The 16,456-nt window shown below is 48.9% G+C and overlaps 1 protein-coding gene across 1 annotated transcript in view; it reads left to right on the top strand.

Moving 5' to 3' along the window:
- The window catches only part of LOC136662157 (G protein-coupled receptor kinase 5-like), a 79,547-nt gene that overhangs the window by 28,982 nt on the left and 34,109 nt on the right, over positions 1-16,456 (top strand). The window contains exon 2 of the mRNA XM_066639224.1: positions 14,216-14,311. Within this exon, the coding sequence (XP_066495321.1) occupies positions 14,216-14,311 (96 nt within the window). The remainder of the gene's footprint in view (positions 1-14,215; positions 14,312-16,456) is intronic.

The following is a 16,456-nucleotide window of genomic DNA, read 5'->3' as shown; positions in this document are numbered from 1 at the left end:
CTTGACCTACTGGGCCATTGGCCGCTGCTCCCCATAAGGGCTACAATCCTATACATTGCATAGGGCGGTGGGTTTTTGGCGAGGATTCTATGGCTCCCCTGGCTGGTTTCCGTGGCTCCCTGGGGAGCCACAGCTCCAGTTTGGGAATCACTGCCTTACGCTGTTGCAAGAAGTCAGAACCAATGAGGTTGGGACCCAAGGGGCAGATATTTTAGTAGCAAGGAGAAGATTTACTGTCCTCGGATTCACTGCTTGAGACAGAGCCTTCAGTGGATCTCACGATTGGGCTGGCTTTGGTAGTATCTCCAAAGAATCTTTTATTTCTTGCCAGCTTTGTCCTCGCCTTTGGGTTTCGGGAGGGAGGGAAATATGTGGGCCGAAGCTTTCTTGCCCCTCTTGGGGAAAGCACCTTACGAAGAGGATACCAATCTTGGCAAGGGAATAAGAGGGAAGGGACTAAGGGTTCCTCACCGTTGCACTTGGCTTTCTACTGTCCCTAAAGTCTATCTAATTATTGGCACTCATACATAGGATTCTGTCTCCTTATCGCAAGTGAGATCTCGACTCTTAAGGTGATGTGTTCCCTGCTTCTAATGTGTACCTGAGATGGGTGTGTGTGTGTGTGTGTGTGTGTGTGTACAGGATCCAATCATGCACTTTTTAATTTTAAGGTGCTCAGATTGTGATTGAACTACTGGCATTGTAGGAAGGGGGTGTTATCCCCTTTTCCTCCACAAAATATTCTCAAACATTTTAGCACTGGGAACCCCTTTTCAGAATGACAGTCTGTTGGGACCCACCAGAAGTGATGTCATTAACCTGGACATGATGTCATGACTGGAAGTGACATCATCAAGCAGGATCATTTTTAACACCCCATACAACAGAATCAAATCAAACAGTCAAGTAAGTAAATTGAAAGTTTACAATAAGTATAAATTTAAAAAATATATATATTTAAAATAAAGAACCCTCCTGACCCTCCCAAGAAGTTGCTGGTTTGTTTTTTGTTTTGTTTTGTTTTGTTTTTTGTTCTTTTTAATCCCCAAACATCCCAAAGGCTGCAATCCTATCCAGACTTACCCAGGAGGAAGCCCCATTGACTGTCATTGTTAAAAGCATAAACATAGTATCTTGTTAAAAGTACAGATCTGTTAACATTTCCCCAAATGCTGTCACATACCATGGTAGCATCAAGTCTCATAGACTAAAGATAAAATACACGTTGAAATGGAGACCCACCTGAAATGGGCTCATGACCCACAGTTTGAGAAACACTGCTCTACACTATTACCCTGATGTAAACAACACATGCATATTCAAGCACATGCTCTCTCTCTCTCTCTCTCTCTCTCTCTCTCTCACACACACACACACACACACACACACACACACACACACACACACACACACGGACACACACACGGACACACGCAGATACAAATCTGCCCTTTGCCATGCTGGTGAAAACTGTGAGCAAAGATGCAGACAGTGGGAGATCTGATCATAGATCGCCCATATCTTGTATAATCTAGCTCTTCAGGAGGGGAGGAACCTGGCACACAGGGACACTGAAGTCATTTACAACAGCCAACAACAGGTTGTTACAACAGGAAAAGTAAATTGAAGCGCCTGTGTGTACGGCTCCCTGCTGGTCCTCAGAGCAAGACAGGTTAATGGCCCTTGTCAATGGCACGCCAGCTACGTCAGCACTGACGTTACCCCAATTGGTCTGTCCCAGGCCAAAGGTGATCAAGGAAGTCCCCTGGCCACCCTCCAGGTGATAGAACAGTGTTGTTGGTGATCAGCGTCACAGCTAATTTGGCCAGCTGCCTACAGTGGCTGGACAGTTTGGGATTTTTCTCTCTCCCCCTTACCAAGGCTACTGAGTACATTGTGAATGAAATGCATAGGAAAAGAACGGGGATATTGGAGTATGCTGTAATGGAGGGCAAAAGGTCTTTGAGCTGTTAGAGGGTAAACACTGTCTCACCCCCCCCCCCAAACTGGGTTCTGGTTTGAGCTTTTTTTGCTGAATAAACAAGTGAACAATTCTAGCAAGGTGAGAGCATAAGGAAAGTCATGCTGGATTAGGCCAAAGGGAGCCCATCTAGGCCAGCTTCCCGTTTCCCGCAGTAGCCGATCAGGTGTCCCCGGGGTGCCCTCAAGCAGGAGATGAAGGCAACGTCTCCCAAACTCCGTTCTCCCCTGCAAGTGGTATTTGGTGGCATGCTGCCTCTCCTTCGTCTCCCGTTTCTCTGTCCACAGACATGTAGCCGGCCATATGGCACAATCCTGAGTGTGTTCATTCAGAAATAAGCACCATTGTGTTCAGTGGGTCTTACTCCCAGGACAGTGTGCACAGGATTGTAGCCTCAGCCATCTAGATCAGAGGGTCTCCGAACAAATATCTGGCGTAGTGCTGAGGGCCGGAAAAAAGTTTAAATATAAAATTTAAATAAATAAATTAGAGATGAAACTTAGATGAATGAATAAATGAATGAGTGGGCTCATTCACTCAGCCTCTCCGGCACTCAGAACACCCTCCAGATGCAATCAGAGCACAGCTCTGGTCATGTTCAGTCGAGTGGGCCAGAGGCTTTCAGGGGACAAGAGGCTGGCTGCGGGCCGGATAGAGGCTTGCTGCGGGCCGCATCTGGCCCCTGGGGCCGGGGTTTGGAGAACCCTGATCTTAGATTCTTAGCCTGAGCAATTCATATGCCTATATGCATGGCACTCACTTGATATTCTCTGACACTTCAGCTTCTTGTCTCGCCCATCAAAGGCAGCTGTTGTCATATGCAGGCTTAAGCTTTCTACGTGCCTCTGCAAATGTTGCTTGCCAACCTTTGTGCAGCACATATGATGCTGTCTTGTAGCACATCGGGCCACCTGTCCACCATCGTCTGCTTGGACCAGCAAGAAGCTCCCTCAGGTGTTTTCCAGCTCTGTTGGTTGGGCAGTCTTTGAGATGGAGCTGCTACATACTGAATCTGGAGTCCTTTGCATGCAAGGCATATGCTTAGCTGTGCCACTGTGACCCCTGCCACTGAGCAGCATGTCAAATAGCAGTGGCCTCTTCTAGGCTTCCTATACACCAGCAGAGCCCTTTACACCCCTAAACGGCATCTCGCCAGCACATGCACAGAGCCTCAGAGCCCTGGCACATGCACAGAGAGGCACAGCACTGAGCAGACAAGATGGCAGCGACTTATGGTATGGTTGTGGAGCCCCTGAAGGGGTCTCAGAGATCCCTAGGGCTCCTGGGAGCACGCTTTTACAAACATCACTGAACACCATCATGTGTTGACAAGCCTGTTGCGTCAGCATTGAACTCCAGCCAGGAGGGTAAACATGACCATGGAAATGTCTAGCATCTATTGTGTATAAGAAATACGTGTAAGTAGTATTATCCCCAGGTGACAGGTGGGAAAGACAGGCAGCCCAGTCTTAACTTGTGCTGGCCTGTGCTGTATCCAGCACAAGGTAGGTGCTGGCTGGAGGGCAACTGAAGGTAAGGGAATATTTTTTCCCTTTACGCCATGTCGCGCGGCAGCCACCCCTGTGGGGCTACTCGGTTCCGCACCAGCTATTTCTCTGATGCAAATCTGAGCCGCCCGTGTAAAGCTGCAGTGCTCGGGGAGTGAGGGTTAGGATTTGGCCTGCACTGCCTCAGCCAATCCCACCCCCTCCTGGGTCTGATCTGTCTCCCGGACAGCCCTCCCCCTGTCCAAAAATGTCCCCTCCCTGCCTCTGTTCTGCCCTCCTGCCACCCTCTCCCATGCCAGCCTGCCTCATTCAACATGAACTTGCCTCCATCAGATTTAGATTCAGCACCAGAAGGCTGGCACACATCTTTGCACGGCTGAAGAGGTGCAAAAGGGCTTTAGGGCATGTTTGCTACTCTCCAGGGCCAGCTCAGGGGGCCTGTGTGGATTGCACTCTAAGGCTGCGAAGAAGCTGGCTCGCTTAAGGCTGCCAAGTGAGTTCATGGCAGAGGAGTAAACCAGAGATGTTTTGATTTGCAGCTTAGCTTCTTAGCTACTCCACTGCACCCGCTGACTCAGCGGTGGAAAGCCAAGTCAAATGTGTGAATAACACATCGCCAGTGCCTCTCCCCTAAGTTAACTGAGGGTCTTGTTGGTCAGATGTTGGTCTATGTTGGGAGGTCTCTGATACTGAGTGCAAGGTCAGAGGCAAGCCCTCTACCACCCCCACCCCCCACCCACCTGGGCTGGGACAGGTGCCACAGATGTGAGGGCATTTGTCAGTGCCCAAGGATAAGCTTCTAGCTGTAAGGTGGAACACCTGATGTGTCTTCCTTAGGACCTCTGTCTTGGAAAACGAGTGGGTGCAGAATCACAGCCAAGAGATAGAGTTGAGACTCGGGTCCCTCTCTGCAAGTTTGTTATAACGTGAGATGATTTGCGGGGAAGATTTTGCACCTATGAAAACCTCCACCTACATGTTCAATATTCTGATGTCATTGAGAAATCGTACCCCGGAATGCACTTGGAATTATACTACAGAAGTAACTGGATTTTTCTTGCGTAGTTTTGTGGCTAAGGGACTGAGCTATGAATCGGGATGTTCCCTGATTCAAACCTCACCCTTTCCATGAACTTACTTGGTGGCTGTAGGGAAGCCACACCCTCTCAGCTTCAGTCTTCCGCATCGGCAGTAAAGGGGATGTTAATACATACTTAACCTTAACAGGGTGCCTTACGGTGTTCTTATAAGGACTTCATCAAGGTGATGCACCAGACGCATTTTCAGTCTGAAAGTGCCATTCAAAGGCTCTGTGGTGGTATTAACTACGGGGATGTGTGCATTTAGATCTGTGGTTCCCAAACATTTTAGCACCAGGACCTACTTTTTAAAACAACCCTCTGTCAGGACTCACCTAGGTTTACCAGACTTTTAAAAAAAGGAGTTCTAGAAAGAAATATTTATTTACATATGAATAAGTAATAATAACTAGAAAAAAAGACCCTCAGACTTTATCTCTCTGTATTTACACATGGTTGCAAACTGCAGAAGCTGAGCTCTTGGCAGGGTAATCAATGGCTACAGCATCTGATTTTTCAGTAGCCTCCAGGTTTGAGGCAATTAGTTATCTGATCTTTCCATCACTCTTTGGCAACCCACCAAAAATCAGGTCGTGACCCACCAGTGGGTCCCAACCCACAGTTCAGGAGCCACTGATTTAGATGGTTCTGTTCTCTGGTGAGAAGGGAACTCATACAAGGGCTGTAACATAGTGTAACATAAGACATAGTGGAAATGGAAAAGGTGTAAAAGAGAGCAACTAAGATGATTACTGGGCTGGGGCACCTTCCTTATGAGGAAAGGCTACGGCGTTTGGGCCTCTTCAGCCTAGAAAAGAGACGCCTGAGGGGGGACATGATTGAGACGTGCAAAACTATGCAGGGGATGGACAGAGTGGATAGAGAGATGCTCTTTACACTCTCACATAACACCAGAACCAGGGGACATCCACTCAAATTGAGTGTTGGGAGAGTTAGAACAGACAAAAGAAAATATTTCTTTACTCAGCGTGTGGTTGGTCTGTGGAACTCCTTGCCACAGGATGTGGTGATGGCGTCTGGTCTGGGCACCTTTAAAAGGGGATTGGACAAGTTTCTGGAGGAAAAGTCCATTATGGGTTACAAGCCATGATGTACATGTGCAACCTCCTGATTTTAGAAATGGGCTATGTCAGAATGCCAGATGCAAGGGAGGGCACCAGAATGAGGTCTCTTGTTATTTGGTGTGCTCCCTGGGGCATTTGGTGGGCCGCTGTGAGATACAGGAAGCTGGACTAGATGGGCCTATGGCCTGATCCAGTGGGGTGGTTCTTATGTTCTTAACCCTCAGCAACACTGAGACATTTCAGATAGCTTTCTCAATGAAGAGCTTAGTTGCCTGAGCTGCATTGGAAGTTTATATGACTGCAGTCCCGCCTCCTGGATCTGGTTGGACTTCTGGTTTTTGTTTTGGGGGATTTTTTTTTTTTTTTTTTTGCGAATGACTTCATTTATTCTCCCCCACTGCTTCCATCCAAGTCTCTCTGGTTGGCGCTTTCACCTGTGATCAGGTCTTAGCTAACTAGTGTTTTCTTCAAAAAGGACCTGGCATTAAGTGGCAAACAATGGGAAAGTGACAGGAGCTCCCTGGCAATGCAGAGTTTGCCCGAGGGACACTGAAAGGCTGTTTGAGAATTAATTGATGCTGGTGCCAGGCAGTTCTAGCCCAAGGACTCGTGGCTTCTGAGATGGGATGCTGAATGCTGCCCCCCCTTACCTGGTGATGTGCCCACCTCTGCTTCTGCACTCTTTGAATTGGAAAAGGCAGAGACGGTGGAGTGGAAGTGGGTAGGAGGGGATGATTCTGACACTCTAGCCACCACTCTCTTCTTCTCCACACTTCCTCTCCCACTCTTCCTGTCTCTTTTTCCAGTCCAGGATGTGGGAGAAGGAGCACTAGGCAAACAGAAGTGGGTGCTGTCCACCAATCAGCTACCTGAGGCAGCTGCCTCAGTCAGCCTCATGGATGGGGCAACCTTGGTGCCATCTTCCTGCGGGCTCTGAGGCAAAGCCCTGCATTGGAACTCTTCTACGTGGCGCCTCTGCCTCTGATGGTGCATTGGGCACTGCCGCTAGTACTTAGCATTCAAGGGTCAACATGACCAGGCAGGTCCTCTGATGGGTTTGAACTCTTGGCCACCTGCTACCTTTGGGTTGAATCCCCTTTTCCAAGTGCAGCACGTTGCTCCTGCATCTCTCCCATGAAATGGAGCAAGGCTGCTCTCTCCTATCCGGCCGCGCACATCTAGTGTTGTTCTCCGGGCGCGCGCACAAACTCCCAGCGACAAAGAGGAAAGGGCAGGCAGGCCTGGCACAATCTGCAGTGCCCACCCTTTCCCCCACTTTTAAAATCAATTCAAAACATATGGAAGAATGTCATTTTTAGTGGAACTCCAGACGTCTGCATTCTTATCGAGGTTTTGTGTTGACAACAGAGGTATGAGTAGCCCTTAAATAAGATTGTTATCGGGTTCTCTTCAAGTGCAGGGGAGGAAGGGGCCCTGAGGGTTCCAGTGCTTGCACTGAGATTGGGGGTGGACAGGGAGGAGGCAGAGGAGATCTCTCCAAGAGATGCCAAGTTTCAGTGTTGTTGTTGAGCTGGACAAAGGAAATCCAAAGCCCATTTCATAACCTCTCGAGTTGAAAGCCGCTGGCCAGGACTTCCCCGCCAAATAGTTTTAGTGCACCTTACCCTGGGTCGTGCAACCCCATGCAGATTCCACAGATACCCAAAGACAGTTGCATGCAGCTTCAGATCAGCTTCCGTCAATGAAAGTGGACTAAGGGCCAGATTCGAGCCAACTCTCCAGCACTGATGCAGTCACGCCAACAGGGTGTGTATTGCGTCCTGCAGTGGAAGGGCAGTCATGGATGCCTCTTCAAGGAAAAGCAATGTTTGTTCCCTTATCCTTAGGCTCCATTGTGACAGCATCAGTGCTGGAAAGTTGGATAGGATTGGGTCCGAAGTTGACAAGTCCTGCAAACACTTTCCTGGGAGTGAATCTCCTTGAGAGCAGTGGGACTAAGACTCTCTCATGTAAGAATAAATTTAAAAAAAAAATTCTGCTTGTAATAAGCTAGCACAGCAGATTCCAAACTGTGGGTCCATGTTCAACCAGTGAGCCACAACATAATTTTTGGTGGGTCACGAAACTGACAGGGCAGATTAGGCTACATGCATCAAGGGTTAAACCACCTGCTTAAGGTGAATGAACAGTAGTGCCCCTCCGATTATAGGCACGGAGTGTGAGTGGCTGGTAAAGTGAAACTTTTTTTTAAAGATGGGTCCCAACGCTAAAACGTTTGGGAACCCCCGAGCTAGCAAATGAGGGAGAAGTCTGCATAAAACCTTAACTCCAGTGTACTCATTTCATGCAGTGAGGTGTATTTTGTTTTTGCACCATTTGTAATTGAGCTGAAGGGTTTGCCTTCCAGTAGTAATGAACTCAGGAAAGCTTTGGCATAAAAGAAATTTATGTCAGAAGGCCAGATGCAAGGGAGGGCACCAGGATGAGGTCTCTTATTATCTGGTGTGCTCCCTGGGGCATTTGGTGGGCCGCTGTGAGATACAGGAAGCTGGACTAGATGGGCCTATGGCCTGATCCAGTGGGGCTGTTCTTATGTTCTTAACTACAATTCCCAGGAAGCCTTGCAGGTCTCTTGTTATCTGATGTGCTCCCTGGGCATTTGGTGGGCCGCTGTGAGATACAGGAAGCTGGACTAGATGGGCCTATGGCTTGATCCAGTGGGGCTGTTCTTATGTTCTTAACTACAATTCCCAGGAAGCCTTGCAGGTCTCTTGTTATCTGGTGTGCTCCCTGGGGCATTTGGTGGGCCGCTGTGAGATACAGGAAGCTGGACTAGATGGGCCTATAGCCTGATCCAGTGGGGCTGTTCTTATGTTGGCATCCCTGGCCAGTGTGGACAATGCCATCAGATCAGCCACTCAGTCACACATGTACCTGCACATTGGTAGTGCTGCAGCCCCAAAATTCTCACCACTTGGGAGGGGGGGAGGTTGGAGCAAGCACATAGCTAAGGCATGCACACCAATACTCCAAGATCAGGCTTTGTGTGGCGAGTTTATGGCAGTGCTTCCCAAACGTTTTAGCACTGGGACCCACTTTTTGAAATGACAATCTATCGCAACCCACTAGATAAAAAAGAGAATTCTAGAAAGAACATAAGAGTTTTTGTATTCATAATTCCTTTATTATGAATTATGAATTAATAATTTTCAGGGTCCTATGCTCCTGAGTCTGCTAGCGACCTTACATATAGTCCATGTGTGTATAGATATTTGCTACACTCTCCCTAAAAATTGAGTTCTGCTCCCCCAAACCAAACCATTCCAGCGTACCCAGAAGGCTGAACTGGAGAGCAAGATGTGCAGTTAGGGACTTCCAGGCCAGGTGAAAGGCTGAAACTGGGTTCACCCATGATCTGTGGCACACAAATTACTAGAGAAAATGGGAAAATGTGACATTTTAATTTGGGGTGTATGTAGATGACCTCATACCACAGGTTAGCACGCCAACTAACTGTTTTCTTTGGCAAACCAGGCAAGGGTGCTTGCAAAGTTTAAAGTTTCAAAAACTTTTCGCGACCCCCTGGTGGGTCCCGACCCACAGTTTGGGAAATACTGGTTTATAACCTAGTGTTGCATGGATTTTGCACAAGATTCCATCCTTAAAAAAGCGAGAGGTCGTGACTTGAATAAATCGTGCAATTGTGATCCACCAATGCGTTTTCAGTACCAACCAAAAGTGGTACTCAGAAGATCTTTGCAGGTAAAGTTCTGGGATCCTTTAGAGTAGGAATACTCATTGGGCGTGGTGGGGCATTAAAACCCTTTGTTGATTTTACATTTTGGGGGGGGGGGTGGCGCGGGGCGGGGCAGCAAGGTGGTGTTTACTAGAAGGGTTTGAGTGGGTCAGTTTCCTTTTTCTCTCTCCCCCTCCTTTCCCCCTCTTATTTATGGTAAGGCCTAAATGCCTTGTGTATGAAGTAATCCCTGTGGATATGTGACATCAGCACTCTTGACTGCTTGGGTCTGGTTGTCAGCCAACAGCAACCTCTCCCCTTGACCAGCTGCCATCTAAGAACTGGTGACATCAAGAGCAGCAAGCAGGAAGTGAAGACTGCCCACCCCACCCAGCCACCCCCCAAACCAGACATTGCACTGTCACTGCACGGGCAGCAATCGTAGAATGCTGCATCCCTATATAAACCTTGTGGAGAGCCCTTTTCTCTCCAAAGCCCTCCAGGGAGTCAACCGGGCAAGAACTTCCTGCTGGAACCCATTCACTTCCTCCTACATGAATAGGCCGAGCGTCAGAGCTGGGGCTGGCCCTTCTCAAGAAATACCACTCAGAAGAGAATTGCATCCCCTTCCGTTGCTGCTGCTGCTGTCTTAGGGCTGCCTCCCATTCTTCTTAGCTAAGGGCAGTTATCTTATCAGATTTGGGACTAGAAGCCAAAGAGATAAAACTAGTGGCATAGCTAAGGCGGTGCAGGGGGTAGCAACTGCACCGGGCAACAAACTTTAGGGGGTCAACAACCTGAGCTTGACACTAGCAGCCAAAATTGTGAAAGCCTTGGTATTTTTGAATAATACCATCATGCTATATACCATTTGATGTGGAATTTAATTCAGAATACAATGAAACAAACCACATGAAAATATTTCTATTCTATAAAAAGTTATAAGCAAATAACCAGAAAATAAAAACACAACAAAAAGTGGATTTCCTTAAGTCAAAACTGACCAATGAGACTGATTGTTCTGAGATCCAATTAGGTATTATTGTGATATAGCAGGGAACCAATAAGGTGTTACTATGGGGAGGGGAAGCCTGGGGAGAGGCAGTAGAGCAACTGGGCAGCAAGCTGCTGGAGAAAAGTGGGTTTCCCCCCATTTTTACTTTTTTAAAAGTCTGGGCATAATGTCACTTCTGGAGCAACATTTTGAGAGCAAATACTGGTATTGGTCTAAGAACTTAAGAACATAAGAACAGGCCCACTGGATCAGGCCATAGGCCCATCTAGTCCAGCTTCCTGTATCTCACAGCGGCCCACCAAATGCCCCAGGGAGCACACCAGATAACAAGAGACCTACAAGGCTTCCTGGGAATTGTAGTTAAGAACATAAGAACAGCCCCACTGGATCAGGCCATAGGCCCATCTAGTCCAGCTTCCTGTATTTCACAGTGGCCCACCAAATGCCCCAAGGAGCACAGCAGATAACAAGAGACCTGCATCCTGGTGCCCTCCCTTGCATCTGGCATTCTGACATAACCCATTTCTAAAATCAGGAGGTTGCGCATACACATCATGGCTTGTAACCCGTGATGGAGATAATTAGCTACACCACTGGGTAAAACAGAGGGAGAGGAGCCATAGCTCAGTGGACAAGTATGTGCCCTGCCTGTAGAAGACCCAGTTTCGATTCCCAGATGTTCCTCTTAAAACCCCAAAGAGCCGACACTAGCCAGTGCAGACAAAACCACGTGAGATGGGCCAGGGTTGCCATTCTGCACCCAGAAGACAGGACCAACCTGAGACCCTCCTGAGATGGCATGCCAAATACGGCCCAGTAATACCCTTATGCCTCCCACTCACCACTGTTTTAGCTCAGCACTCTGTTCTTCTCCCCTCCACATTTTCTCCTCTGATCCCCTGTTCCCTTTCCAACCCAGGAAGAAGGAGGAGGAGCAGTGAAAGCAAGTAGGTAGGCAGAGATGAACAACCCCCCACCATCTACTGCCTGAGGCAACAGCTTCAGTTGGCCTCATGGATGGGGTCAGCTCTGAAGGAAGACATGGGTCTCAGGCAGGGTAAGGATCACCCAAGCCACAGAGGAGGAGGCTTGATTTGCATATCTGTGTATTAACTAGTTTTTGGAAGTCCAAGGGCTCAGTGGTGGAGTACCTGCTTTGCTTGCGGAAGGTGCTGGGTTCACTCCCTGACCAAAAGCAAAAAAAATTATCTCTGAAATCTTGGAGAGCCATTGCCAGTCTGTGTTGACCTGACCAGGGCTGGCCCATATATGAGGTCAACTGAAGCAGTCACCCAACCCTTCTCAATTGGTGGACCCTCAGTGTAGTAGTGGGTTGAAGATCAGATTGAGCATGGGGTGTTAGACAGGTTCATATCCCCGCTCAGCTTAAGAGTCTCTAGTGTAGTAATTTTCAACGTTTTGTTTTTCCATGGCACACTGACCTCTATGGACTACTCTATGGTCTTCACCTCTTGTGATGTTACTTCCAGCTCCTGGGAGACTCATCTGGGTTCTGTAGCTCTGTCTCTAGGGCAACCACTGGTAGTAATGAATTTTATGCTGGTGGAGGAAGAGGGACAATTTGTTCGTACAGATAGATGCCCTAGCAACAGTGTCACAGAACTTGGAACAGATTTTCAGCTTGTTTCAACTGCTGTGTTCCAAACTCCCATGGCACACTTATGCGCTGCTGCACACCAGTTGTGAAAATTGCTGCCTTCGTGGCTGACTTTGGACTCATCACCTTGCCACCTAATTCTCTCGCAGGGTGGTTGTGGGGGTCAAATGGAAGAGGGGGGAGATGTGTGCCAGCGGTCTGAGTGCCTTGGAGGAAGGGTGGGGTCCAAATGCATGAAATAAATGTCCAACTTGGAATCTCCACATCATTACTTTTCAAAACAAAGAGACAGGCCTGTTGCTGCTATGTGTATTTGTATGTGTATGTGTGTGTGTGTGTGTGTGTGAGAGAGAGAGAGAGAGAGAGAGTGGTGACTAAGAGCCAGGAGGCTGGTGATTGTCCTCAGTGACTTCCGAAGCTTCCAGCATCAACATTGTATTGGGTCCTGCAAGCACAATGTCTTTGACTGCCCCCAAAGCCTGTTGTGGAAGATCGGTCAAGTCAGCCAGCCAGATAAGGAAGCCAAATGAATTTGAATGGGCAAACCCAGAGGATGGAGCATTGTTCTCAGAGGAAGTGGGAACCACCTCTGGTCTCCGACTTGTAGGCTCAGCTATGAAAACCAAAGGTCCTCGTCACTGGAGTCGTCCAGCCAGGTCACTGAGAGACAACAGTGGAGAAGGGAGGGGGAGGACTGGCTTGTTGGAAGCATGGATTGACTGCGACTGAAAACCAGATAATTGTGGCAGAAGCCATGAGAACGTGTTGCCTTATGGGTATACACTGAGGCCGTCTGTCCATCTAATATAGCATTGTCGTCAGCAGGCAGCTGGTCTCTAACGTTCTCTGTCCTATCTGGAGATGCTGGACAGGTGAATCTGGGTTCCCCTGTGTGCTCAGCAAGTGCTCCCCCACCGAGCAATGGCCCCTCCCTTGATTTACTAACCAACCTTGGTTTGTGCTTCCTAAGGTGGATTCATTTGGAGACGGGCTTTGAGGTTGAGTGCATAAGGTGCCTTCCTCCAATGATTGTAACCACATCTCACTTTTTCTTCCCCTTCTCCCCTCCGACTCTGGGCTCTGTAGAGGAAGTCAAACATCTAGTAATGACATAACTAGCAGCATTCCCACCTCCCAACGCAACTATTACATGTGTCTAAAGCAGACAGCATACTGGGCACAGAACAGTATCTGGACACAGACTGTAGCTCAGTGGGTAGAGCAAATGCTTTGCATGTGGAAGGTCCCAGATTTAACCTCTGGCATCTATAGGTAGGGCAGAGAACATAAGAAGAGTCCTGCTAGATCAGGCCAAAGGCCGATCTAATCCAGCTTATTGTATCTCAGAGTGGGCCATCAGATGTCTCTGGGAGCACACAAGACATAAAGATACCTGTCTCCTGTTTCCATTCCCTTACATCTGCCATTCAGAGATAAGCTGCCTCTCATCCCTGGAAAGTGTGTAGAGTCATAATGGCTTGTAACTTGTGATGGACTTTTCCTCCATAAACCTGTCCATTTCCTTTTAAAAGGCATCCAGGCCAGGGTTTACTTCCTTGCATCTAGCATTCTGAGATAGCCCATTTCTAAAACCAGGAGGTTGCACATAATCATTATGGCTTATAACCTGTGATGGACTTTTCTTCTAGAAATCTGTCCAATCCCCTTTTAAAGGCAACTAGGTGAGATGCCATCACCCCAACCTGTGGCAAGGAGTTTCACTGGTTAATTACACACTAGGTAAAGAAATATTTTCTTTTGTCTGTTCTAACTCTCCCAACACTCAATGTTAGTGGATGACCCCTGGTTCTGGTGTTGTCAGAGAGGTAGAAAAGCATCTCTTTGTTCACCCCCTGCATAGTTTTGTACATCTCAATCATGTCTCAGTAATGTCAGTTACGTCATGTCAATCATATCAGTATCTTAACTGTATCAGTACATATCTCCAGTAGCCACCCGTCTAACCTCTGAGGGCAGGAACACCTGAAGAAGAGGGACACTTCATCAGAAGATCTTGGCTGGTGGGCAGACTCACCTGAGACAAGGTGAACTTGTCGCTGCCCTGGTCGAAATTTAAACCTAAGAGAGTACAGCACTGCTAAGTGTGTTCAGCGGCCCCACAGAGGCCACTCTTGAGTATCTTTGGAAGGATCAAATGTAGTCGATCAGTAAGGACTTGCCGGGTTTAATCATCCCCATACTAATTTCCCCCTTCTTTCTTTTGGGCTGCAGGAGGTGGAGGAAAGCGGAAAGGAAGGAGCAAGAAATGGAGAGAGATCCTCAAGTTCCCCCACATCAGCCAATGCGATGACCTCCGGAAAAGCTTTGGTGAGTGCTACAGTCAGACGCTGGCACAGAGAGACTTTGCTGCTAGAGCTGGAGAGTCGGCAGCAGCTGGGCTTGCAAGAACCAGGCGAACCTGCTTGCTGTAGGATTTGCTGACTGCCTACTCTGAGGAAGCGGAATGAGGTCTGTTGCTGAATCTCTGCAACCCACCCAGATAATTCTTCCATCTGTTTTTGCCACTACAAGGTGTCCATGTTTCTGGCACAACATAGGGCCCAACCCAATCCAATTTTGCAGCACCGGTGCAGCTGCAATGCAGCCCCCAGGTAAGGGAACAAATGTTCCCATACCTTAAGGAGGCCCCTGTGACTGCCTGCACACCACAAGATGCAGTGCACGCCCCATTGGCACGGCTGCACTGGAACTGGAAAATGGGATAGGATTGAGCCCTTAGTGTCCGCAGAAGCCTCATGCGTTGCCTCTGGTCAGCAGGCCTCAGTCCCAACTGCTCTCTTTTGGGTCTTAGTCCCACCTCACTAAATCTGTTATGGAGAGGGAAATGCTCAGGGAGGGCTTCCTTTGGCCCAGCCTTCAGGACACTGTAACTTTTAAACGCAGGCAGCGTGGAGCAACCGAGCTCATGCCCAGCTCACTTCAGGGAGACAAGACCTGTTGCGCATGAAACGAACATGCTCCAATCACATGCACGCCTGCATCCAGGCCGCTTTTGTCCAGAGGGATGCAAGGAACAGCCTTAGCCTGCTGACGTACTGGGCTATCTATGCATGAGGAGAAGGAACACAACCCCCACAACTTGGATTTGTGTTCCTTCCGACTGCTCCGTGTTTGAATTGGCCTGCTCTTCTCCCATGCTCTGGTGAACTCTCCCTGATTCCTGGCTCTCAGAGTGCTCCAGAGTCGGTTCCCGCAGGGCACATGCTGAGACACCAGAAAGCACGTGTCCCTGCAACTTAGAAGTGTGTTTACTCAGAGGCCAAGAGGGGCAGCTTCCTCCATGGTAAAGGGGGGAGTGCAGGGAAACCGGCAAGAGCCGGACTGGACCGCTCGGCGAAGAGGCCTGGCATGCGGCGCCCTGCGACAGTCGGAGGTTGCGAGCCTGGAATTTGTAGTGTGCAGCTGAGCACAGTATGGGGTTTGGCCTCTGTGGCACCTGGGAGGAGACAGCAGTGAGAATCAACTGCCAGGCTAGCTTTACACATGACCTGCAGGCATAGTTATGACGGGTGGGCCGGGCCCTATCGCTTTCCGAATCCTTGGGACTGCTGATATTTTAAGGCTTGGCCGTTTCTTGGAACTCCCCTTCATGGTGGTAGGAGATGTTCAAAAGTGAGAGGAAGCCCCGGGGACTCTGCCTGTCTCCCCTTCTTGTGGGCTTCACAGGGACGGTAGGTGGGTCACTATCAGAAACCCAGTGCTGGGCTAGATAGGCCGTTATCCTGATCCAGCAGGGCTTTTTGATTATGTTCTTAGCTACGCATTATGCAGCATGAAGTGAAAGATGGAGGTGAGAGCATTCCAGATTTGGTCGCATCATACAGGTTGAGTACCCTTTATCTGGAATTCCGAAATACAGAATACAGGCGTGCCCCCTTCTCCGTAGGGGTTCAGTTCCGGAAGCCTCCGCAGATAGCTGAAGCCACAGATGTGGGCAAACACCTGTCCCCGCGGTCCAAAGGGGGACCTCAGGTCTCCTAATACCTTATTTAGAACGTCACTGTTTCTCCATGAAACTGGAAGTCACGTGATTTGAACTCAGTCTGAGCCCTCAGTCCCCTCGCCTCCAGAGGGACCATGCATGGAGGTGTGCACAAGGAGAGGCTGGACCCGATCCATGAATAACTGAATCTGTAGATGCGGGATCGACAGATATGGGGGCCCCATTCAGACTGGAGCTTACTGTTCTGCCACTGCGCCGCGTGTATTCCCAGTAGATCTGGGCACAGAGATGCTCTGGGCAGTCGCATCTGTTGCCCAGCATCCCAAAAGGCTGTGCAACAGGACTTGGAGGTGGATTGGGCGTGGGGGTGGGATCAGCTTCAGCACCTTAGGCCACACCCCAACCCCCGTCTCTGGCCAATCAGCCTTACTCAGGCCGGTCGGACTCACGTCATCAAAATTACTGGTACAAATTCGGGTAACCCCGTAGGGGTGGCTGGTGCCATCACA

The sequence above is a fragment of the Tiliqua scincoides genome, chromosome 11 (genome assembly GCF_035046505.1).
Source record: "Tiliqua scincoides isolate rTilSci1 chromosome 11, rTilSci1.hap2, whole genome shotgun sequence".
Lineage (NCBI taxonomy): Eukaryota > Metazoa > Chordata > Lepidosauria > Squamata > Scincidae > Tiliqua > Tiliqua scincoides.
This window is presented reverse-complemented; position numbering and strand designations above follow the sequence as displayed.